The following is a 26,590-nucleotide window of genomic DNA, read 5'->3' as shown; positions in this document are numbered from 1 at the left end:
GTGATTCGTGACTTTGGGCACAACGTTTGGGGGCTCGTCTGGGATCCCAGAGACCCCCAGGACTACTGACTCGGAGGGCCCTGTGCCAGCTACTGAGTGCACTCAGTTATCTGTCCTTGTCTACCTGTGTCTCACTCTGTCTTTATCTGTGTCTCACTGTTTTTGTTCATGAACAAGCCTGTATAAGCCTGTAGGAGCTCCAATCTGTATCTGGGTTTACATTGACTTAGGCGGATGCACTGGCAGATCGCCGACCAGGGGTCTTGGGAGACATCCCTTGCCCCCGTCTGGAGGATGAGGTCCTCATCTGTGAGGAAAGTCAGCTGCCGCTGCAGTCTGACAGACCCTCAACTTACTTTCAGTTTTGCCTCCACGGCCATGGCAGATTCTTCTCTGTAGGTGCCAGTTTGTTGTTTGTCATGCTTGTCTTAGACTTGTTGACAGAAGAAATGGGACAGATGCAGACAACCCCCTTGTCTCTCATGACAGACCATTTTTCTCAGACATTAGGGAGAGAGCTCACAATTTGAACACAGACGTCAGGAAGGGAAAATTTCGTGTTTTCTGCACCTCTGCGTGGCTGTCCTTTAATGTTGGCTGGCTGCCAGAGGGAACATTTAATCCAACCACTCTTTTACAGGTTAAAGATATCAGGGGAAGAGCTAACAACCTCAGTGTGGAAGTCCAGAAGGGTCCGTGGCAGACTTTTTGTTCTAGTGAGTAGCCAGTTTTCAATGTTGGATGGCTGCCAGAGGGAACCTTATCATTATGTCTCAGTCTGTATGTTTGTGTGTTTAAGTGTGTAAATGAAAATGTCTTTCTACCTCCGGATGGTATTAGTGAAATTGATTTAAAGACAAGCGCTTGTGAAAATTGGGCATTCAAAAACTTCCAGAAAATCTGATAAAAAATGTTAAGCATTAATGCTAATTTGAGTTTGGCTGAGGCGCACATGTCCTTGTAGTTATCAGCTGCCTAAAGTTTACCTAAATTCATTTAAGTCAATGTCACCTGCTCAATCTTTTAAGAATAAAATTCTCAAAGGCTTGGCTTTGTCTAATATTCAGTAAAGGTCTTGTAAGTAATCTAGCATTGCTACGAATGAGTGAACTAAATGAGTGTGGCAAGTGAACACCTTTTTAATTGTGTGCTACAGTGTGTATACCTACCTGCAGCCTGTGAATCTTTGTAGTAACCTAAAATCTTAAAGTTTTGCTAACTTGATATTATGTTTAGTGAGAGATTGTGCTGTAAAGCTCATAGTTACAGAAATTATAAAATGTTCATCAATTTTTCAATCTAAAGAATGCTAGTGTAACAGTTTACAATAGCCTGCTTCTCAGTGTTCACTAGAAATTAAGGTACCTAATGGTTTTAAGTTCTAATTTAAACTAATTAAAGTAATAAAGAAAACATTTCTGCATGATAAAAAATGTGTCATTTCATAATAGAAAGTAACTTTGTTCTAAAGTACAGCTGTTTATTTAGAGGGAGAACTCTAAATATAAGAAGAAGGTTGTAGAAAGTTTTAGAAGAATTTAATATGGTCATGCTATATAAAATTAAAGCAAATGAGTCTTGGTATCAAATACACAGCAAACTTAGAATTTTGTTTTCAGTTAAAAAGACAAAGTTTTCTTAAACTGTTAGTCTGCTCTTAATGTTGAAAGATTGCAAAAGGCTTTCTAATTGTTTTATCAAAGAAGTTTCTCATGCTTAAAGTCTCAATGAGTTGTCTGAGTATTTAAGAAAATGACATCTTAATATTAAAAAGACTAAAAGCTAAAGTTTGCTAGCAACTGTGTAAACTTCTTTATTTGCCTTTGAGGTATTTTGTCATTCTGGTTAAATAGATAAGTATTGCTTCACAGTGACCTATAGTACTATTTAAGCAAGTGCCAAATAAACTTTCTTCTGACAACTTCCCAAAATCAAATTCAAAAAGGTACTTTTAACTCTAGTTAACTCTGATATTTTCCAGAGGGCCCCTGGAACATGTCAGAGGAATTTTTTTTCTCATTGGAGAAAGTATTTGACTAATTTGGCTTATTTATCTGATATATACATACCAGCTTAATTACCTAGAAAGCACTGTCAAAGGGAATGATGCTAAACTTTGTTACTAAATGTTTCTTTTGTTACAGAAATATCCGAATTTCCTTATGTCAACTGCTTGCAGTAAGCACTCATCAGATCTATTTTTTTTTCTTGACGGGTAGTTGACACACAGTATTACATTAGTTTCAGGCGTACAACACAGTGAATCAACACTTATATGCATGATAATTCTAGCTACCAGCTATTACCATACAAAGTTGTTACAATATTTTGACTATATTACTTACGCTATACATTACATCCCGGTTACTTATTTATTTTACAATTGGAAGTCTGTACTTTTTTTTTAGAGGGCATCTCTCATATTTATTGATCAAATGGTTGTTAACAACAATAAAATTCTGTATAGGGGAGTCCATGCTCAATGTACAATCATTAATCCACCCCAAGCCTAATTTTCATCAGTCTCCAATCTTCTGAATCTTAACAAACAAGTTCTTACATGGAGAACAAATTCTTACATAGTGAATAAGTTACATGGTGAACAGTACAAGGGCTGTCATGACAGAAACTTTCAGTTTTGATAATGCATTATTAACTATAAACAATCAGTTCAAATATGAATATTTGTTTGATTTTTATACTTGATTTATATGTGGATACCACATTTCTCTCTTTATTATTATTATTATTTTTAATAAAATGCTGAAGTGGTAGGTAGATGCAAGATAAAGGTAGAAAACATAGTTTAGTGTTGTAAGAGAGCAAATGTAGATGATCAGGTGTGTGCCTGTAGACTAAGTGTTAATCCAAGCTAGACAAGGGCAATAAAACATCCACGGATGCAGCAGATTTCTCTCAAAAAAGGGGGGGTGAGGTTCTAAGCCTCACCTCTGTTGATCCCCAATTTCTCACCTAATGGCCCCCCTGTGACTGTGCCTGTCTTAGGTTGTTCCTCCCTTGAGGAATCTTACCCGTCTCTGGCTAACCAGTCATCTTCTGGGGCCATACAGGGAAATGTAAAGTTGGTAAGTGAGAGAGAAGCCTTATTGTTTGAAAAGGTTAGCTTTTTACATCTTTGCAGATTTATGCCCTGTGGCCTCTATGTCCAGCATTTGTCTTGAGGTATCTTTACCACTTGGAAGAATTATGATACTCAGTAAATTCGATATGAGGTACGAATTCTATTTAAGGGTTGTAATTAGGAAGGAAGAAGAAAAGCTATAGAAGTAGCAGGTGGAAGAAAACATGGGAAGATTGATTAATTCTTTGACATATCTTCTTGTAGAGTTACTTCAGCATGTATAGGTTTTAAACTACTAATTAAATTGTGTACACACATTAACATAATAGAAGTACAGTAACATAACCAAAGCAGACCTATAATTACCAGCCATCTCCAGTGAAACCAAGAAAACCAGTTAGGCACCTTAGGCATTTGTGAAAACTTATCTATGATATGGTGGATATTGTCCAACTGAACTTGAACAGTCTGAGAGAAATCAGACAAATTAAAACAGCCCATTCCTGGGGACTGTTCACATCCCATATGTTCTCTTAAGAGTAGATAGTCTGTAGTTGTAAGATTTTGGAGCGCTACAATTTGTACTTCTCCTAATTCTTGGTTGAGTTCCAACAGTATAGATCCAGCTTAGATATCTCCTTCTTCATTCCCATGGCAAGTCCAGGAACCGGTGGGATGAGTGCATCTACACCTGCAGCAGTGCATGGATCTTTGTTGGGGTTTTTTGATGATCATCTTTTGGTATGAGTCTTCCAGAGAGTGGTGATGCTGGAGGTTCTTTTTCATATCGTATCTTAGTTCACTTTCTGGGTAGCCAAATTAGGCTTTGATCCTCTGTATAAACACAAACAGACCCTTTGCCTACACTTTTATATGCCCTTTATACCATTGTGTATAATCTACACTTACATGACGAACATTATGTTTACTAGGCTCTCCACTATACCAGGTCCCCCCTATAAACCCCTTTACAGTCACTGTCCATCAGCATAGCAAAATGTTGTAGAATCACTACTTGTCTTCTCTGTGTTGTACAGCCCTCCCCTTTCTCCCACCCCCCATGCATGCTTCATAGCCCCCTTCCACTTCCCCCCATTATCCCTCCCTACCCACCCATCCTCCCCAGTCCCTTTCCCTTTGGTACCTGTTAGTCCATTCTTGGGTTCTGTGATTCTGCTACTGTTTTGTTCCTTCAGTTTTTCCTTTGTTCTTATACTCCACAGATGAGTGAAATCATTTGGTATTTCTCTTTCTCTGCTTGGCTTATTTCACTGAGCATAATACCCTCCAGCTCCATGCATGTTGCTGCAAATGGGAGGATTTGCCCTCTTCTTATGGCTGAGTAGTATTCCATTGTGTACATGTACCACATCTTCTTTATCCATTCATCTATTGATGGACATTTAGGTTGCTTCCAATCCTTGGCTACTGTAAATAGTGCTGCGATAAACATAGGGGTGCATCTGTCTTTCTCAAACTTGATTGCTGCATTCTTAGGGTAAATTCCTAGGAGTGGAATTCCTGGGTCAAATGGTAAATCTGTTTTGAGCATTTTGATGTACCTCCACAATGCTTTCCAAATGGTTGAACTAATTTACATTCCCACCAGCAGTGTAGGAGGGTTCCCCTTTCTCCACAGCCTCACCAACATTTGTTGTTGTTTGTCTTTTGGATGGCAGCCATCCTTACTGGTGTGAGGTGATACCTCATTGTAGGTTAAATTTGAATTTCTCTGATAATTGGCGATGTGGAGCATCTTTACATGTGTCCGTTGACCATCTGTATTTCTTTTTTGGAGAACTGTCTGTTCAGTTCGCCTGCCCATTTTTTAATTGGGTTATTTGTTTTTTGTTTGTTGAGGCATGTGAGCTCTTTATATATTCTGGACGTCAAGCCTTTATCAGATCTGTCATTTTCAAATATATTCTCCCATACTGTAGGGTTCCTTTTTGTTCTATTGATGGTGTCTTTTGCTGTACAGAAGCTTTTCAGCTTAATATAGTCCCACTTGTTCATTTTTGCTGTTGTTTTCCTTGCCTGGGGAGATATGTTCAAGAAGAGGTCACTCATGTTTATGTCCAGGAGATTTTTGCCTATGTTTTTTTCCAAGAGTTTAATGGTTTCATGACTTACATTCAGGTCTTTGATCCATTTTGAATTTACTTTTGTATATGGGATTAGACAATGATCCAGTTTCATTCTCCCACATGTAGCTGTCCAGTTTTGCCAGCACCATCTGTTGAAGAGACTGTCATTTCGCCATTGTATGTCCATGGCTCCTTTATGAAATGTTAATTGACCATATATGTCTGCGTTAATGTCTGGATTCTCTAGTCAGTTCCATTGGTCTCTGGCTCTGTTCTTGTGCCAGTACCAAATTGTCTTGATTACTATGGCTTTATAGTAGAGCTTGAAGTTGGGGAGTGAGATCCCCACTACTTTATTCTTCTTAGGATTGCTTTTGCTATTTGAGGTCTTTGGTGTTTCCATAGGAATTTTTGAATTATTTGTTCCAGTTCATTGTACAATGTTGCTGGTAGTTTCATAGGGATTGCATCAATTCTGTATATTGCTTTGGGAAGGATGGCCATTTTGATGATATTAATTCTTCCTAGCCACGATCATGGGATGAGTTTCCATCTGTTAGTCTCCTTTAATTTCTCTTAAGAGTGACTTGTAGTTTTCAGAGTAAAAGTCTTTCACTTATTTGGTTAGGTTTATTCCTAGGTATTTTATTATTTTTTTTGATGCAATTGTGAATGAGGCTTTTTTCCTGATTTCTCTTTCTGTTGGTTCATTGTTAGTGTGTAGGAAAGCCACAAATTTCTGTGCATTAATTTTGTATCCTGCAACTTTGCTGTATTCTGATATCAGTTCTAGTAGTTTTGGAGAGGAGTCTTTAGGGATTTTTATGTACAGTATCATGTCATCTGCAAGTAGTGACAGCTTAACTTCTTCTTTACCAATCTGGATTACTCGTATTTTTTCGTTTTGTCTGATTGCTGTGGCTAGGACCTCCAGTAATATGTTAAATAACAGTGGGGAGAGTGGGAATCCCTGTCTAGTTCCCGATCTCAGAGGAAAAGCTTTCAGCTTCTCGCTGTTCAATATAATGTTGGCTGTGGGTTTATCATAAACAGCCTTTATTATGTTGAGGTACTTGCCCTCTATTCTCATTTTGCTGAGAGTTTTTATCATGAATGGATGTTGAACTTTGTCAAATGCTTTTTCAGCATCTATGGAGTTGATCATGTGGTTTTTGTCTTTCTTTTTGTTGATGTGGTGGATGATGTTGATGGACTTTCGAAAGTTGTACCAGCCTTGCATCCCTGGGATGAATCCCACTTGGTCATGGTGTACGATCCTTTTGATGTATTTTTGAATTCAGTTTGCTAATATTTTGTTGAGTATTTTTGCATCTACATTCATCAGGAATATTGGTCTGTAGTTTTCTTTTTTGGTGGGGTCTTCGCCTGGTATTAGGGTGTTATTAGCTTCATAGATTGAGTTTGGGAGTATCCCCTCCTCTTCTATTTTTTGGAAAACTTTAAGGAGAATGGGTATTATGTCTTCCCTGTAGGTCTGATAAAATTCCAAGGTGAATCCATCTGGCCCAGGGGTTTTGTTCTTTGGTAGTTTTCTGATTACCACTTCAATTTCATTGCTGGTAATTGGTCTGTTTAGATTTTCTGTTTCTTTCTGGGTCAGTCTTGGAAGGTTGCATTTTTCTAGGAAGTTGTCCATTTCTCCTAGGTTTCCCAGCTTGTTAGCATATAGGTGTTCATAGTACTCTCTAATAATTCTTTGTATTTCTGTGGGATCCGTTGTGATTTTTCCTTTCTCATTTCTGATACTGTTGATTTGTTTTGACTCTCTTTTCCTCTTAATAAGTCTGGCTAGAGGCTTATCTATTTTGTTTGTTTTCTCAAAGAACCAGCTCTTGGTTTCATTGATTTTTCCTATTGTTTTATTCTTCTCAATTTTATTTATTTCTTCTCTGATCTTTATTATGTCCCTCCTTCTGCTGACCTTAGGCCTCATTTGTTGTTCTTTTTCCAATTTTGATAATTATGACATTAGACCATTTATTTGGGATTGTTCTTCCTTTTTTAAATATGCCTGGATTGCTATATACTTTCCTCTTAAGACTGCTTTTGCTGTATCCCACAGTAGTTGGATCTTTGTGTTGTTGTTGTCGTTTGTTTCCATATATTGCTGGATCTCCATTTTGATTTGGTCATTGATCCATTGATTATTTAGGAGCGTGTTGTTAAGTCTCCATTTGTTTGTGAGCCTTTTTGCTTTCTTTGGACAGTTTATTTCTAGTTTTATGCCTTTGTGGTCTGAAAAGTTGGTTGGTAAGATTTCAATCTTTTTGAATTACTGAGGCTCTTTTTGTGGCCGAGTATGTGATCTATTCTGGAGAATGTTCCATGTGCACTTGAGAAGATTGTGTACCCTGTTGCTTTTGGATGTAGAGTTCTGTAGATGTCTATTAGGTCCATCTGTTCTAGTGTGTTGTTCAGTGCCTCTGTGTCCTTACTTATTTTCTGTCTGGTGGATCTGTCCTTTGGAGTGTGTGGTGTGTTGAAGTCTCCTAGAATGAATGCATTGCATTCCATTTCCTCCTTTAGTTCTGTTAGTATTTGTTTCAGGTATGTTGGTGCTCCTGTATTGGGTGCATATATATTTATAATGGTTATATCCTCTTGTTGGACTGAGCCCTTTATCATTAATTAATGTCCTTCTTTGTCTTTTGTTACTTTCTTTATTTTGAAGTCTGTTTTGTCTGATACCAGAATTGCAACACCTGCTTTCTTCTCTTTGTTGTTTGCATGAAATATCTTTTTCCATCCCTTGACTTTAAGTCTGTGCATGTCTTTGGGTTTGAGGTGAGTCTCTTGTAAGCAGCATATGGATGGATCTTGCTTTTTTATCCATTCTATTACTCTGTGTCTTTTGATTGATGCATTCAATCCATTTACATTTAGGGTGATTATTTAGAGGTATGAACTTATTGCCATTGCAGGCTTTAAGTTTGTGGTTACCAAAGGTACAGGGTCAGCTTCTTTACTGTCTTACTGTCTAACTTAACTCGCTTGTTGGGCTATTATAAACACGGTCTGATGATTCTTTATTTCTCTCCCTTCTTATTCCTCCTCCTCCGTTCTTCATATGTTGGGTGTTTTGTTCTGTGCTCTTTTTAGGAGTGCTCCCATCTAGAGCACTCCCTATAGGATGCCCTGTAGAGGTGGTTTGTGGGAGGCAAATTCCCTCAACTTTTGCTTGTCTGGGAATTGTTTAATCCCTCCTTCATATTTAAATGATATTCATGCTGGATACAGTAGTCTTGGTTCGAGGCCCTTCTGTTTCATTGCATTAAGTATATCATGCCATTCTCTTCTGGCCTGTAGGGTTTCTGTTGAGAAGTCTGATGATAGCCTGATGGGTTTTCCTTTGTAGGAAACCTTTTTTTTCTCTCTGGCTGCCTTTAATACTTTGTCCTTCTGTTTGATCTTTGCCATTTTAATTATTATGTGTCTTGGTGTTGCCCTCCTTGGATCCCTTGTCCTGGGAGTTCTGTGTACCTCTGTGGTCTGAGAAGCCCTTTCTTCCCCTTCTTTGGTGAAGCTTTCGGCAATTATTTCTTCAAAGACACTTTCTATCCCTTTTTCTCTCTCTTCTTCTTCCGGTACCCCTATAATGCATATATTGTTTTGTTTCGAATGGTCACTCAGCTCTCTTAGAATTGTTTCATTCCTGGAGATCCTTTTATCTCTCTCTGCATCAGCTTCTCTGCGTACCTGTTCTCTGTTTTCTAGGCCATTAATGGTATATCGCATCTTGTCCATTCTGTTCTGAAGTCCTTCCAGGGCTTGTTTTATTTCTGTATTCTCCTTCCTTAGTTCTTGCAGTTTTCTCTGCAAGTCCATCAGCATGGTTATGACTTTTGTTTTGAATTCTTTTTCAGGAAGACTGGTTAAGTCTATCTCCCCAGGTTCCTTCTCAGGGGAAGATGTGGCAGATGCCGAAGCTGTCTGGGTTAGTCTTGTCTGGATCATATTTTTTGCCTTTTCATGTTGACAGGTGCTATTGACTGTCAGCTGGGAGGGCCAAACTTTTCCCTTGCTACTGGTCTTTCTTTACTGGGACAACTGCAACCCCTAGTGGCTTGTGTTGGGTAATTGTGTGTAGACTGGGTCTTTATGTCTTGCCCGGCCTGTGTGGAGGAATCTCCCTTTATGAGGGTGTGGTCTGCCTTAGGCTTCTTCTCTGCTTTTGCAGTGCCCTGAGGGATAATGGACAGGGGGGCTATTTGGCTGTTTACTTCCGTGAGGGGTCTCAGAGCTGTTGCCCAGAGGGTTAGTGTGCCCAGTTTTCCCTGTAATTTCCAGCCACTGGGCTATGACCTGTGTTTTTTCCATCCAGCTGTTATGTCCCTGTCCCTGTCCCTTTAAGACTTTTAAAAAGCACTCGCTTTTCTGTGTCACAGGGGCATCAGCTTTGGAACCTGCTCAGAGGTCTTGCTGCCCTGTTTCCCTAGTTTCCAGCCCTCCACACATGCACTGTGTCTGCACTCTGGTGCGGGTGGCTGTGGCTGGGTGTTTAGCAGTCCTGGGCTCCCTCTCCCTCCCGCCGGGAGCTGGGGGGAGGTGTGCTCGCTTCCCGCCGGGCCGGGGGTTGTATCTTACCCCTTTCACCAGGTGCTGGGCTCTTGTACATATGGATGTAGTCCGGCTGTTGTCCTGTGTCTTCTGGTCTCTCTTTTAGGATTAGTTATATTTGTTGTATTTTCAAAAATATATATGTTTTTGGGAGGAGATTCCCACTGTCCTACTCACGCTGCCATTTTGGCTCTGCCTCCTCATCAGATCTTTAACCATTGTCATTTGTAAGTCTTTCGCCATTTATAGTCACTGTTTTATTACTCCTACACTAGTAAAGAACTAGATTTCAGCAGAACAGGTATTGGTTATATAGGATTAAGTGAACTAAGGAAGATAGTTTTGTGACTTTTTGTTTCAGATGTTGCTGATAAAGTGTTTTAAGCTTTTTCTCTTAAACTGACAATGGTTTCATGAATGACAATAGCTTTATAAGCAGATTTGAAACATTTATCTTTCTCTCTACCTGACCCCTCAATAATTTAAAAGCTTTCAGTATTTTTATGTTTCATGGCAGTATGTTTATTTGCATAAGTTCAATAAGAACCTGCATTCCTTGTAAGAGGACCAATTAAAAACACAGGTTATACTACCAAGGCTTTGACTGGAATGTTATACCTGATAGACACATGCATAAACTCAGATATGGACAGCTTTAAGGAACTAAGGTTGACTTTATAAAGCCAACAAAGCCCCTTAGAAAAACTGGCCTGGTACCTTGCTTACAGGGTTCCCGGCAGCCTTACCAGGTGCATAAGGAAGGTCACTTCCTGGCAGGTTCAAGAACCTCAAGATGTCTCGGGGACCTTGAGAAGAGAAGAACTCACCCAAATCTACAGGTACTGCAGGCAAAACCTGATGGCAAGTCTGGCTTGGCTGTCTGGCCTCAAGAGGCCTTTAAAAGTTCAATCTGAAATTCCTTACAAAAAGTTCCAGCAAGGCACGTTTAAAAGAGCCTATGTAACCAATTGCTCTTCTTGCTGCACTCATGCAAATAATCAAGCCAACTGTTGTTTTCTTAATCTGGCTAATTCTAATAAAAATAAGGGTGATTTTAGAGAAAAGTGTTGTTTCAATAATGCTGCCTTATCTATACTAAATCTTAATATCCAGAATTCTAGTTTCCCCATAATACCTGACTATGATTCTCAATTAGAGTCTTCATATTTCTAGTTCTCATATTCAGCCATGCATTCTTAATCTCATCAAGTTTGTCCTTCCAGAATAGGAGATCCAACTCCAGATATTGCTACTTAACCTAATAACACAATTTGTTTTATCTTGCCTAGAAGCCACAAAACTGCAAATAGTAATAGAAAAGAAACCCAGAATAGAAGCACCAACCTTCTGAGGCCCTCTCAACTGACCAGTGATGGAGACCTAGCTGCACCCTTTACTGCACCCCCCTTCTCAGCATGAAGCAGCCAGTGCGGTCATTGCCCCTTTTCCCAGCAGCAGCTAGGGTCTCTATCTGTAGAGGAGAGAATGAGACCAGGACCATAGGCTTAGACAGAATAAAGTGAGAGAGAGCCTCTGGAGAAAGCAAGGCAGGATATTTGTAATCAGAGCAACGTAACTACATGCTGGAAACCCCCCCTACTAAAACTATGTTGAACATTAAGCTCTAGAATAATTCTTCAGTGAGATCAGTTAATGTTCCCCAGATAAAGAAGAGTAGCACCTGTTTTATTATGCTAATCATTTGTAATCATGTATAAGTTTCACTTTAGCATACTAAAAGGCCCAGGCCTATGTGTTGTCTTCCCTCCTTCAGATCTGACTCGGTAATTTTGCGAGCTGAGCAACTGATTTAGCATGCAGACCCAGCTTTACATGGCATAGTAAAAGGCAGGATTCTTTAGCAAATAGATAATATCTCAGCCCTACTTAGAGGCTGGGCATGCAGTCTTTTGATGTGCACCTGAACCAAGGTGCCAGTGTCCCAAGGAAATCAAGGCAGGAAATTATCTTTAATATTCAAGGACCCCTTGCCATCCTACTCCTTTTACTAAACCTTGGGCCCTGTATCATCAACAGGCTGGTCCAGATTGTCAGAGACCATGTGGGGGCCATCCAACTGATAGTCCTCCATGCTCAATACAAGCCCCTAGTAATCTTGTTACCTTTAGACCATGTATCCTCAATAAACTGATAACTTTTATTAAAGATAGAATTGATACAGTCCAGCTAATGGTGCTAAGACAACAGAATCAGCCTTTATCTCCTTACAACTGCAAAACCTTATTAGACCCATGATTGGGTCCCTTCTTAGGATCCAGAGAAAAGGGGGAATGAAAGGGCAAGCTCCCAGATTCTATTCCAGCCAATTGGGACCCAGATCCTACCTCAGCCAATGGGGACCTGGATCCTATTTCAGCCAATCCGGACCCGGATCCTATTTCACCCAATCGAAGCTTGGTCTCTCTCCTCTCCAGTCAGCAAGGAATTCACCCACCATGCTTAGACCCTGCCAATTGACCAGAGCCACGACCTATCACGCCACCAACTACCCCTAGATCCAGCCAATCAGCCAGAGCCACGACCATTACCCCATCAACTGCCCTAGAACCCCATAAAACCTTTGTGGTATTGAAACTCACTCTCTTTCTCTGGTGTCTTGCCACTGTGTTGGTGTAGATGAAAGATTGAGCTTGAGCTAGCTTGAATAAAGGCTCTTTGCTTTTGCATTGGTGTTGGGTCCTTGGTGGTCTTCTGGGATTCATGACTTTGGGCACAACATATTTATTATTATTTGCATAACTGCTGTGGCTCCTACTTCCAATACCATTTTTAAGAGAAGTGGAGAGAGTGTGCTTCTTCACCATCTTCCAAATTTTAGAGTTAGGCTTTCAATTTTTTTTAATATAATGTGAGCTGTGGGTTTTTCATATTTGAACTTTATTATGGTGAGACAAATTGTCTCTGTACCTAATTTAAGAGTTTTTTTAATTATAAGAGGATGTGAAAACTCTTCTGCATCTATTGAGATGATGATGTAATTTTTATCTTTCATTCTGCTTACATAGTGAACATAGATTGATTTGCATATGTGGAATCAATCTTGCATCCCAGGTATTTGTCCCACTTGGCCATGGTGAATGGTCTTTTTAATGAGCTGTTGAATTCAATTTGCTAAAATGTGTTTAATATTTTGCATCTGCTTTCATCAGATATATTGGCCTGTAGTTTTCTTTCTTTGTGTCTTTGTCAGCTTTAATATCAGACTGATGCTGGCCTAATAAGAAGATTTTGAAAATATTCCCTCTTCTATTTATTGGAGGAGTTTAGGAAGGATTGATATTACTTTTCTTTATATGTTTAGTACAGTTCACTTATAAAGCCATGTGATCCTTTTTTTTTTGCAGGAACACTTTGGTTAGTGATTCTATTCCCTGTTAGTTATTGGTCTACTAAGTATTTATATTTATTCTTGATTTAGTCTTGGTAGGCTACATACTTTTAGGAATTTATCCATTTCTCCTGTTATCTGATTTATTTTTGGTGTATAGTTATTTATAAAGTTCCTTATAATGTTTCTCATTTTTTGGCATTGGCTGCAATGTCTCCTTTTCAATTTTATTTACTCACTTGAGTCCTGTCTTTTTTGCCATTTCTAGTCTCTCCAAGGGTTTGTTGATTTTATCTTTTAAGGAATCAACTCTTATTCTCATTAACTTTTATGTTGTTTTACTATTATCTACTTATATATTTCTGCTCTAATCTTTATTTTTTCCTTCTTTCCATTAACTTCAGGTTAAATTTGTCCTGCTTCTAGTTCCTTGAGGTGTAATGTTACTTTGTTTGCTTGAGCTATTTCTTCTTTTTAATTTTAGGTGTTAGTCACCATTAACTTTTCTTTTAGCAATACTTTTGGTTTATCACATATAGTTTGCATGTTGTGTTTTCATTTTCATTTGTCTTGAGATAGTTCCCATTTTCCTTTGATTATTCTTTGCTCAGTGATTGTTCAAGTACATATTTTTATTTCTATGAATTTGTGAATTTTTCTGCTTCTTTTTCTTACCGACTTCCAATTTCATTCTATTGCACTCACAAAAGGTACTTGAAATGATTTCAACCTCCTTAAATTAAGAAGTTGACTTGTTTTGTGCCCTACTGTGTGGACTACCCTGGAAAAAATTCTGTGCACTTGGAAAGAATATGTGTAGTGCTGCTGTTAGTGGAATGTTATGGAAATGTCTATAAGGTAAATTTTATCAATTGCGTTATTCTAATCTACTGACTCCTTATTGAATTTCTGTCCAGATGATCTGCCCATTTTTGTGAGTGAGGTATCAATACCTCCTACTGATGCCAGGGTTCTTGTTTGCGGAGCTGAAGAATGAGCTTCACAGTCAAGGTAGGAGAGCAAGGTACAGGCTTTTATTTAGAGATAAAGTGAAAGGACAGAGCTCCTGGCTCATGCCAGGAGGGGACAAGAGTGTCCATAGTGGTGCAGTGTCTAAGGGGTTTTATAGACAGTTGAGGATTTTTCAAGAACATGAAAAAAACTTAGGGGTGTGGACTTGTTAAGTGCTCTCTGAATATTTAGAATTAACTTAACACAAGCAAATTCCTCTGATTATTTCTCCATGAGATACCAGCATCTTGGTCTGGGGGCACAGGAAACAAGGCCACCTGCTCAGCCCCCCAAGGTAGGCTGAGGTATTGTTTGCTAAAGAGTAAGTTAAGAATTTCTAGCTTCTTAACTTCTTGGGTATTAAAATGCAATCTTATCTTTAAGGTGGAAACCTTCCTGCCTTTTACTGTGTTGTTTATGCCTGGGCTTACTTGCTAAATTAGTTGCCCAGTTTGCAAAATCCCTTCATCAGATCTGAAGGAGAAAGACAGCACATAGGCCTCGGCCTTTTTGTATGCTAAAGAGAATCTTACACATGATTATAAATGGTTAGCATAATAAAACATGTGCTACTCTTCTTTATCTGGGGAACATTAACTGATCTCACTGAAGAATGATTCTAGAGCTCAGTGTTTAACATAGAGTTTTAGCAGGGGGGTTTCCTTCATGTAGTTACATTGCTCTGGCTGCAAATATCTCACCCTTCCCCCTCCAGAGGCCCTCACCCTACTCTGACTACATCTATGGTCCCTGTCTCACTACTACTATGGTATTCTGGTCTCTGTCACTTCAGATGATTCAATATTTGTTTTATATATTTTGGTGCTCTGTTTTGGGGTACATAAATATTTGTATTTGTTATAATTCCCTGTGACAATGACCTTTTGTCATTTTTAATCATCTTTGCCTTTTTATCTTATTTTTAATCTGGTATTAGTTTAACCATCCTATTTACCATGTGTGTGGAATATCTTTTTTCCATCCCTTCTTTTTCAGCCTGTGTGTCCTTAAATTTAAACTGTGTCTCTTGTAGACCATATAGATAGATACATGTATGTTATTCATTCATCTACTGTATGCCTTTAGATTTATGAGTTTCATTCAATTATATTAAATGTAATTGTTACTGCCTCTTTATTAGTTCTTTTGTTCCTCTTGCTGTCTTTGGGATATGATTTTTTCAGTGAATTATCTTGAATCTTTTCATCTTTTTAAAATCTATTATCTTTTTTCTTTGTGGTAAACATGAGACTTGTATAAACATTATTATTATAACAGTTTATTTGTGGTGATAATGATTTAACTTCATTCAAATTACAACAACTACATTTCAGTAACCTTTCATACTTTGTCTGATGTCACTGTAACTCCAGGGGGAAAATTCTGGGGCAAACTACCTCTAAAACTGAAATCAGGCAAAGGGACTAATAAAGCCAAGAAACCTGTTTATTTCTTACAAGCAGTAGTCCTGTCTCTTGACCAGGCTGCAGCAGAAGATAGCTCCACCCAAACTCTTCTGTCCAGATAAACCTTTACACACCCCTGTGATTACCTATAGAAATGTAGGTGTGTTGGGGAGCGTTGTGTATTTTCCTCAGTCCTTGTCCCCACTGTGACAAACAACTGAAGGACAGAGACACAGGAGTGAAGTCGAGTAAACATATTATTTAATTTACTTGAGAGAAAAAGTACAGGCCACCTCAGCAAGGAGAGGTGCCTTGAAAGGTTGGAGAAAGTTAAAAGTTAAAAGTTATGCACTTTGAAAGTGCAGGCGACCTCAGAGAGGAGCATTCCAAAAGGTTGGGGGTCCCCCCTTTTAAAGATTCTTTAGGAATGTGACTAAGGCCTGGGGGTACAGACCTGTTAAGTGATCTTCGAATACTTAGAATTAAAACAAGGAACTTCCTCCTCTGATTTCTCCCTTCTCCTGGGATACCCGCATTCTAGGTCTGGGAGCAGATCTAACAAGGCTGCCTGCAGGCACCAAGGTGGGCTGAGCTATTGTCTGCTTGCTAAAGAGTACATTAAGAATTTTACTTCTTAACTTCCTGGGTATTAAAAGACAACCTTTGAAATTGAATCCTTCCTGCCTTTTCCATGTTGTTTATGGCTGGGCCTGCATGCTAAATTAGTTGCCTAGGTTAAAAACCACTTGATTAGGACTGGAAGGAGAAAAAAACAGCATACAGGTAAAGGTAAAAAGTAAGCCTGGCCTGCGTGGTTAACACAACAAAGACACAGGCGGTGCTGAGGGACCTTCCCTTATCTGGGGAGTATTCAAATATTCCAGGCAAAGTTGCTCCAGGATTTTTGGGCTTTAATTGAGTAATTCTGGGTCTTTTCAGTGGACTTTCCTGGCATTTTTCTCTTTCCACCCCGCTCATACCTATTTTCCTGCCTAACAGATGGACTGAATCTCTCCACCCCTTGCAAACACCTATTGGTATGCAGATGCACCAAAGCCAGGTGAGAGATTGTGAAAATATTGCGATTTCACTCACAGTCACAACGAACATTTTTAATATTTTAAAAAACAGCATTAACTGTTTTCTGTGGTTTTAGTTACTCTTAATACTTTTGTCCCTAAGCTTTTGTAGTAGGGCTAAAAGTGATTTATGTACCACTATTACTTCATTACATTAATGTGTATCTCTCTATATATGTGACTTTTCTAGTGATATTTATACATTCATATGCTTTTATCTTGGTTTGGTGTCTGATAATAATTTGGGGAAAGTCTCAGTCATTATTCCTTCAAATATTTCTTCTTTCCTTCTTTTCTTCTCTTTGAGTATTTATATTACATGTATGTGATCATTTTTGCAAGTGTCCTACTAGTCTTAGTTGTTCTAATTTATTTTTTCTGGTATTTTTTTCTTTTTATTTCCCATTTTGGAGGTTTCTGCTCAGACATACTCAAGGTCTGAGATTCTTTCCTTAACTTTGTCCAGTTTACTAATAAGTTCATTAAAGACATTCTCTTTTATGTATGTTTTTGTCTTTGTTGGTGCTTTTGATCTGTTGCATTTCTTTAAGGTTCATTCTTAAGTATTCTTAAACTTAAGGGGCCTGTCCTGCACCAACTTTTCTTGCATACTTTCTACTTTAGAATCCTTGAATAGGACTAAATGTTTGTGTTAACTTCAAATTCCTATGTTCATTTTCTAACACCTAATGTGACAGTATTAAGAGGGGAGGCTTTTGGGAGGTAACTCAGTGATAAGGATGCATCCCTCATGAATGGGATCATTGACATTACAGGAAAAGTCACAGAAGCTTGCTTCCCTTTTCTCTTTGTTTTCTACTGTCTGAAAAATTATAGTATTTCCAGAACCTCTCTCCTGGATTTAGTACATCTGCATATCAATAGGCATTCAGAGGTGGAAAGAAGTATGGCTTTAGTGCATTTGCATCATTCTTCAGGGGTAGAGAGAGGTTCATTTCCATATCAGTGGGTAATTACCTGGGCAATGGAGGGCCTATATGTACCTGAGAGGTGAGGGGGAGGACTGGTTTTGCTTCTGCTGGAGCACAAAAGAGAAATGGCCCCAGACTGTTTATTTCTAAGCAATAAAGAGATTTTAAACTTTATTTCTCCCTTTGACTGATTTTGGTTTTTAGAGGTATTTTGCACTGGAATTTCTTTCCCCAGACTTTCAGCTACCATGAAGCAATGTGAAGACAAGGGCCATTTGTCAACCAGGAAGATGGCTGCAACCAGACACTGAAATGACTGTCACCTTGGTCTTGGACTTCCCTGAATCAAGTACTTGAGAAATGAGTGTCTACTGTTTAAGACAACTAGCATGTCATTTTGTTACATAGCCAAAATGTCTACGACAACCCCTTATCCTATTAAAAAGAGTTTCTTAAAATTCCTGATCTGATCATTCTAAAACCATTGCCACATCTGAATAGGGTTCCACTGCTTGCATTGTCTCTTCAAAGTGTGTTTTTGCCTTTTAGGATGCCTTGTAATTTTGTACTGTCACTGAGACATGATGAACTGGGTAAGAGTAACTGCTGTGAATGGGCCTTTTGTAACATGGTGGTGAGGTGTAGGGAGAGAGGAAGTGTTGTGTAGTCCTAGGGTCAGATCCCAGTCTCTCAGTGAGCTGCTGCCTCTGTGCTGTGAACTTCACATTTGCTTCATGACCCACCCTCTGGGACAGGACAGGATGGCCAATGGCAGCTGAGTTTGGGTGTTTTCCTTCACCCAAGGCAGTTAGCCTCTGATAATAATCCAGTAGGTTGGCTTTGATTGACTAGTTCCTCCTGAGAGCAGGTCTTCCTAAGAAGTACAGAATGCTCAAAACAGCTTTCTTTCCCCTCCCCTGACAGAAGTGCAAGAATTTTTTTCTCCAATATTCATTCTGAGAACTAGTACATCTGCAGGAGGTAAACTGACAAAGATGTGGAGGCCTCCAAAGCCAGGGTCCATCTTGAGTCATTCGAATGCTTGTCCATATAGAGCCTCCAGCAATTAGTCAATTTCATTTTAGGCTTTCCTACCCAGCACTAGTTAGAGTGGCTCTTTTTGCTCATGGGTACCTATTTCTGTAAATTGTGATACGCTGTATTGTTCTTATTGTCTCTCCAACTTTGGTGGTAACAGTTTGCCCTGTGACCTGACTTCTGTTGTGAATCTCAGAAGAGTTGATGATTTTTAAGTTTATTTACTTATTTACTTGTTGTTAAGATACAGTGTCAATTTTGATGCTACTAACATGATTCAACTGAAGGGGAGACTCTTGGTCTTTAAATTTTACTTCTTATTGCTCTTTTATTATAGTCTTCAGGTTTACAATAAAATATTGCTATTAATAAGTAAAACTACAAAAATAATGTAACTATATTCCACATAATTCAATATAACATAAGTATGACTTTTATGTTACATTTTACACTGAATTAAAACCACTTTTTGTGTGATGCTCTCTCAGAGATTAACCTTTCTTAATGCATGCACACTGGGGTTGTTTCAAGATTTTCTCCATATACACAAAGTTGCTATAAACATTGCAGTACAAATATTTTGTAAACATGCCTTTTGAAAACTAAGAATGGAATTGTTGGGACATATCCTAAATGTATATTTAATTTTATGATAAACAGCTAGAACTGCATTCAAAGTATATGTAAAATTTTATATTCCTATCAAAAGTGAAAGCTGTCCATATGCAGACTTTCTCACCATATGCATGATTACTACACTGATCCAAGCTCCTATAATCTGTTCTCTACACTGCTACAATATCATCCTCACTAATATCCCAGTTTCCACTCTTCATTCAATAAGGTAATCAGACTAATCCTATGAAACCAGATCACTCAAATGCCTTCTCATATCATTCTAGATAAAATCCAATAAGCATTTTAAATGAAGCTCCCCATTATATATTTGTTGTTTTATTTCTCTAGTACATTTGAAATAAACATTTAGGTGCTACACCTATTCATCTATATCCAGCACACAAAATCCTCCCTGAGGCTTTGAAAATGTAGATTTACATTTACCTCCTATCAGAATCTCTGATATATCTAGGTAACATGCATTTGTAGCAAAACCCAAACACATTTTGTTATTATTGGAGACATAATTATATTCTTCTCTGCATTTATTAACATGAAGATGTCCATGAAAGTGGTATTTTTAAAAGAGAAAGAAAAGAATAATGAAAAATACTTTTTAGATATGTAAGTATAAAGTCTTAAAGACTCTCCTATGGAATATAAAGAATTTTATGCAAATTCCTCATGATCAGTAACATTATTTAAGTGAATGTTTGCAAGTATAATGTCCCAATAAAACTTCTCACACATTTTCTTCTATTTCATTAATGATATTTGTATAGCACATAGGATGTACTCATATAATACATTTGCATAAATATTCAAATAATATATTTTTAAGCATGGAAATGAGAAAATAAGCTTTTTCTTGTGAATATAACTTTTTAAAATATATTATATTTCAGAGCAGTTTCAGTACAGAAAAATTATCCAAAAAACCCTGTTTTCATATATCTACTGTCTTCCTCACAGTTTTCCTGTTTACTGACATATTGTATAGTTTAGTACACTTGTTATATTGATGAACAAATGTTACATTTGTACTAAAGTCTTTAGTGTATATTAGTGCTTACACTTTGTGTTGTACAGTTTTATGGGTTTTTATTTATGCATTATGTTACATATCCCTCATTACACTGTCATAAATAATAGTTTCTCTTTCTTAAAAGATGACATACACTCCACTTTCATAATTCATATCTGTCTTATATATATTACTGTTTTAAAACTAAATATCCTCCTTGAGGTTATCTCATTCATTGTTTTATTCTATTAATATCTTAATATTCACTAATATCAACTGCTTACTCTCTCTACTCCTAGAGTACATAATATATCACACTTACTTTGGACTATAAATGATACGATTAATTTATACAATTCAAAACAAACCTTACCACCATCCCCCAGTCAGCAGGAAGAAACATAGGGGTATAAAGTAGATTTTACCAAAAGAATAATCTAATGAGTACAAACGCAATAATCAAATTTTCATAGATCAGAGACCTACCTGAGAAGAGTTAAATTTCTGTTATGTCACTGTTCTAGAAGAGCCAAAAAAAACTAACAATAAGAATTTGGAATGAGCCCTCAAGAATTAGGAAGGAGATGACTAGATTTAATATCGTGTTTTATTACATGACCTTCTACAATTATTTGAACCTGACACTTTCTGTTGCCTCAGGAAGAACAATTAAGTTGAAAGGCCATGATCAAAAATGAGGAGACAGAAGTGTTTAATAAATGAATACTTTGAAAGAGGTAAAACTAGCCAGGCTATAAATATGAAAGCTGTATAATACACATAGCATCAGATATCCCGATGATGAAAAGCAGGGAAAACATTCAGTCAGACCACAGTGATACTAGGCAGGCAAGAGAGATAGAAACACAGGTGAATATCTAGGCAATGGACAATATATACCTGTTTATACAACACCGTGTCTCTTCTTCTACATAAATTTGACTTAACACTAACCAGTAGGAGCATTCACATTCCTTATTTTCCTGAAGGAACTAACTCTCATGTTCCAAGTTAGGATTTCAATAACCCTACAATAGGAAGGTCATATTCTCTATGAAAATATAGGTCAACACACATCATGAAGTAAAATGTGAACTTCTATTCACCTTTCATCATCTAAGATCAACTTTTTCCTCCATAATTTCCTCATGGCATCTTTCACTTCTGCATTCCTCAGTGTATAAATCAGAGGGTTGAGCAAGGGTGTTCCAATTGTATAAAACACAGCTATTGTCTTGTCTATGGGGAAGGTGGTTGCAGGGCGTGTGTATATAAATATGCAAGGACCGAAGAACAAGATGACCACAGTGATGTGGGAGATGCAGGTGGAGAGGGCTTTTCTCCTCCCTTCAGCACTGTGGTTCCTCAGAGAATGCAAGATGATAACATAGGAAGACATCAACATGACAAAACTCACTGTACAGATGGCCCCACTGTTGGACACCAAGAGGAGATTGACCATGTAGGTGTCTGTACAGGCAAGTTTCAACAAGGGCTGAAAGTCACAGAAATAGTGATCAATCACATTGGGACCACAGAAAGGTAAACTCAAGGCCAGAAAAATCTGTGCTGAAGAATGCACAAAAGACCCAACCCAGGCCACAGCCACCAACACACTGCAGACCCTCCGACTCATGATGGTCACATAGTGCAGGGGCTTACAGATGGCCACATAGCGGTCAGCGGCCATGAGGATCAGGATGAAGATCTCCAGGCTGCCAAAGTAATGCAAAGAAAAGACTTGTATCATGCACTTATTGAAAGAGATAGTGGTCTTCTTCAAAAGGGCATCCACAATCATTCTGGGGGCAATGGAGGTAGAGAAGCAGGTATCAGATAATGATAAGTAGAAAAGGAAGAAGTACATTGGACTCCCAAGTGCCCGGCTGGTCTTGATGGTAGTAATAATCAGCAAGTTACCTACTAATATTCCCCAATAGAAAAGCAAGAAAGTGACAAACACTATTTTCTTCCTAACAGGATCCTGGGTCAACCCAAGCAGAATGAACTCAGTCACATTGTTGTTCAGCTGCATGATTTCATGAATGAAGAGAAGGGATGTGTGTGGATTGAATTATCTGCAAAAACAAATAAATTAAACTGTAGTATGCAATCAGTTATTATGAAATATTTTAAGGAAAATCAAGTATTCTTTATCAGGTACATTCTACTTGTGATTTCTTATTGTCATTTCAGTAAATACTCTGTTCCACAATTTTTAATGACCAATTCTTTGGGTGCTATGAGTCTCAAATAAGCTTGTTAATGTAATACTTTCGTACAGCACTTTTCAAATACAACCCCTCATTAGCTTTTAAATTCTGATAATTTTGTCAATTTAGCAAATATAAAATTCAGAGACATCCCCATTTTATAATTTCCTTCAGTATTCTCATTTTAATAAATATTGGTACATTTATGCATGGTGTACCACTTGGCATTTAGTAATACCTGACTGTTCTGGTAGGTTCATGAATAATAAACTCATGCACCACTCCAAAAAGAAAAAATATGCATTCTTTGTACATTCATTTATATATTATGTATCATTAAATATTTACTCAAGTGTGTATTATTTAGAAGTAAGGAGTGTGGTTACTTCTTCAAAAAACTACCCTTACATATATATTCTTTCCCTTAATAAATTTTCATCTCTTCAACAGAGTTGAAATGTCTCTTGTCTTCCTTCACATAAAAAAACAACTCCTGGGAAAATGTCTGATGAACATATTTACATTTTAGTGCCAAAGATAAAAATGTCTTTTTGGACTTTGTGATCTTGGACAAAGATCTAAAATGGTAAGAAGAGTGAGTCTTGGTATCTTAATCACTTACTTCTTTCCCCAATATTCCAGCTTGAATGGAGGAACAGGAAACATATGGAGCCTTTAAATAATCTGCTGAAACCTTCAAGCATGACTGAGATCTTAGTTCTTAAAAAATACTAATGGACAGAGATCAGCTCTTTGATGGTCGTTAGTATCTCAAATATCCCCACTTCTATTTGTCTTTCTTTAATCTCTGAAAACCACATCCAGAGCAATCAGAATTTCTGTAGTTACCTTTCCAAATTACAACGGAGATATAAGCTAATAGTTTAAATTTTCACAAGTCAAATTTTTAGTTTAAGCATTTAGATTCAGAGTGGTTGAGTCAGTGTTTCACAAAGCAGATTGTGTAGGAGCAGGTCATGATGGAGCTCTCCAAACCACACATTCAAGGAACAGAACAGAGAAACAGAAACGGAAGTGAGATGCGGTTTTAGAAAAAGGCAAAGTAGGTATCAGTAAGTGACTTCTTGATTAATTTTTTTCTGTCTTAGAACAGTCTATGGAATTTTGAAATATCACTTCTTTCAATGAAAATGTCTTTTTTAAAATTTGAAAAAAGATATTATTGTGACCCTCATTTCCAAGAACAAAACCTTTTCTCCAGATATTTCTTGCCAAGTTGATGTTAAAAGAGACACTGCATGCAAGTAAAAACAAACTGAAGTGTGATGCATGTAAACGTAATCTGAAATACTCACTTACCCTATTGTCTTCCTTCTCAGTCTCACCCATGCCTCCAATATATTGTCTTACAAGTTGTGAGTTGACCAAAATTCAGCTTATGATAGATTCCAAAGACACAAAATTATCCTTGTATATATTTTCTTTCCCTTAGTAAATTTTCATCTCTTCAACAGAGTTGAAATGTCTCTTGTCTTCCTTCACATAAAAAACAACTCCTAGGAAAATGTCTGATGAAAGTATTCACATTTTAGTGCCGAAGATAAAAAAGTCTTTTTGGACTTTTTGATCTTGGACAAAGATATAAAATGGTAAAAAGAGTGAGTTTTGGTATCCTAATCATTAGAATGAGCTTATTCTCTCCTTTATTCATTTAAATGAATGTTGCAGCATAAACTGTTTGAACTTGAAAATATGGTAGGCGCTGGAGCAAGAGGATTGGAGAGTCTCTATCACCCTGTGAGTCTGTAATTTTGACTACCTCCTGAGAGTAGTTTTGGTTTGGATGTAACCAATTCTATTAGCTTGTCCACTTATAGGACAAAGTTATCTCTTTCACCTCTGGACATATATAGTTAAAATAAATTAAGGGTAATAAATGAATATAATTTAGTTAACATTAATTATTTTGAATTCTCATCAAATATTCAATAAATAGTTTCATGATGATATTAAAGGCTTACACCACAGTTTGTAGTTATAAAGCCCATTTCTATCTATTCATGTTCAAAATAATCCAGACTATCTTAGTTATATATTTATTAATTTCTCTGAAAAGTAGTCTCCCTGGCCTCAAGTCCACTTCAGGAATTCTTTTTCTATTAAACAAAAGGATTTTAAATCTACTTTTGAGTCTATAATATGACATGTTCTGGAAAAAGGAGAATACAATCAAATCAATAAATATTTATTGAAGCCTGTGTATAAACAAGGTATATTTGAATACACTGGGAGCTTACAGACATTAGCAAATAAGCCAGATGGGAGCTCTGTAGTGGACATAATGTAGTTGCCAAGTATTAACATAAATAAGTAGGCGTAGGCATCCAAACTCTTCTGAACTGCTCCAGTTTTCCTGAAATGCCTCCTGTTCCTGCTGCTTTCCCTTCCTGTGAACTTTAGGACCCAACTGCTGAGAAACTCCCCTGCATGACCTTCAGTGATGGCCTGTGAGAAGGAAAATCCATTCTCCTGCTCCCTTAGGTATTTATTGTTTTGAAATTATATTAAGAGCATTCTCATACAACAAAAATATTTTTCAGTTCAATACTTTCCTGGAATTAGAATACTGGAAAGTTCTAGTCCCAGAATTTTATTCTCCACATTTCTACCTCAATGCCTTGTACTTTGGAAATTGATCAGTAGAGCTTTTAAGTTGAATATTCTCCACTACCACTTAAGATGTGATCGTATTTCTCTAATTGTTGTACTATACCTATTATAAATGACCTTAACAGCATGAACTACTGAAGCCTTCTGTTTATTGTGTATGATACAGAGGCAGACATTCTCATAATAATACATCCTTGTAATATAAAATTGAGACAAATTTTATTAGCTTTTTAATAGTTGTAATATTTATGTACAGGAAGTAACAGAACAGCAACACCACATTGGCACCGAAAATCAACACCCCTAATAGTGATAAGCTTAAAGCACTTTTTTCATGAATGTAGGCCAGTATATGTGCAAAAAACACCATTTTCCATATCCTTCTAATACTGATTTAGTTTTTATGGATGTGGTCTAGGATCACATTTCCATTTTTTTTCGAGAAAAGTGCTAACACGTTACATGAAGGTCTCAATGGAATCTGACACTGAAATGAGTTACAACAATCTGAAGACAAAGTAGCACAAGTCACATAGCACATATTCCAAAAACTGCTGTACTCAGCTCAACTATTCAGACAAGATAACTTTAGACAGAATAATTTGTTAAATCAATGATATGAGAAAATGTGTTGTTTGAGGTGGGTGGGTAACAAAGAAGTACTGAAGGAAAAGCAGGTAGGAAAAGGTAAATAGATGAGGGAGATACGTAGTGTAGGTTCTCCTCCCATGTTTCTATGTTTTATGGAAGATACTACGGTGGGAAACCGCTTTCCTTAGTTACTACCTCTTAAACTGCCCTTCCCTCCTGGTTGAGTCATACTAGATTTCTATCTTTGGGAGAATTCGTATTTTCACTGTATTTTTATGCAGAATGTATCATTAAGTGTGGGAATGTTAACAGTTCATGCCAAGATTCGTCATCCCTCAAAATCCAAAATTAAACAGTAATTGACTTAGTCTCCTTGAAGTCCTTACTCAGGGTAATGGAATCATATGATCTCTGCTTATCTCTTCAGGACATGCCCTGGAAAACAGTTTAACCTGAGATCAAAAAAGTCATCATAAAACTCAATACCCTTTACTTTTATCTGTTTTCCCCAAATCACATCAAATTAATATTGCCAAAACCTATTAAAATCACAAGATTTGTGGAGGGACAGGGTGGATAAGATCACGTATGGAAAAACATTGGGCAGGGACAAATACTAATGAAAAGTATTTTTACCCAAAATATTTTCAGGAGCTCCCTATCACATGTATGTCATGTCATCTTTCAGGATTTAAGATCCCCATTGTCATCTTTCCTCTGAGCTTTCTCTGATAAGTAGTTATTCTGCTTTCAAATTAAATCTCAGAAGTGTGTCAATTTCAGATTATATTCTTACAATACCATTTGAGAAGACACAGGAGGCTATAATTATATAGCCTGATACAGAAATTATATTCAAAGCTTTCTCCTGGAGATGGAAAATCTGGAATTCTCCAGAAGTCACATGAAGTTCACTTCCTCCATTAAATTTGCATAATTTGTAACCAAGCA

The 26,590-nt window shown here is 37.5% G+C and overlaps 1 protein-coding gene and 1 long non-coding RNA gene across 2 annotated transcripts; one reads left to right on the top strand and one right to left on the bottom strand.

The window, feature by feature from the left end:
- The first annotated feature begins 599 nt into the window (after positions 1–599).
- Positions 600–18,606, top strand: LOC140847246 (uncharacterized). The gene is made up of 3 exons (XR_012127051.1): positions 600–716; positions 14,014–14,107; positions 17,760–18,606. It is a non-coding gene; the product is annotated as an uncharacterized lncRNA (long non-coding RNA).
- A 2,700-nt stretch (positions 18,607–21,306) lies between these two features.
- LOC118972021 (olfactory receptor 4C16-like) lies at positions 21,307–22,239 on the bottom strand. The gene has a single exon (XM_037016481.2). It carries the CDS (start codon positions 22,237–22,239, stop codon positions 21,307–21,309), a length of 933 nt encoding a protein of 310 aa, XP_036872376.2.
- Between the last annotated feature and the right edge of the window lie 4,351 nt (positions 22,240–26,590).

Source organism: Manis javanica, chromosome 18, assembly GCF_040802235.1.
Source record: "Manis javanica isolate MJ-LG chromosome 18, MJ_LKY, whole genome shotgun sequence".
Taxonomy (NCBI): Eukaryota; Metazoa; Chordata; class Mammalia; order Pholidota; family Manidae; genus Manis; species Manis javanica.
Note: the sequence above shows the minus strand (reverse complement) of the source record. Positions and strands in the feature narration are given on the sequence as shown.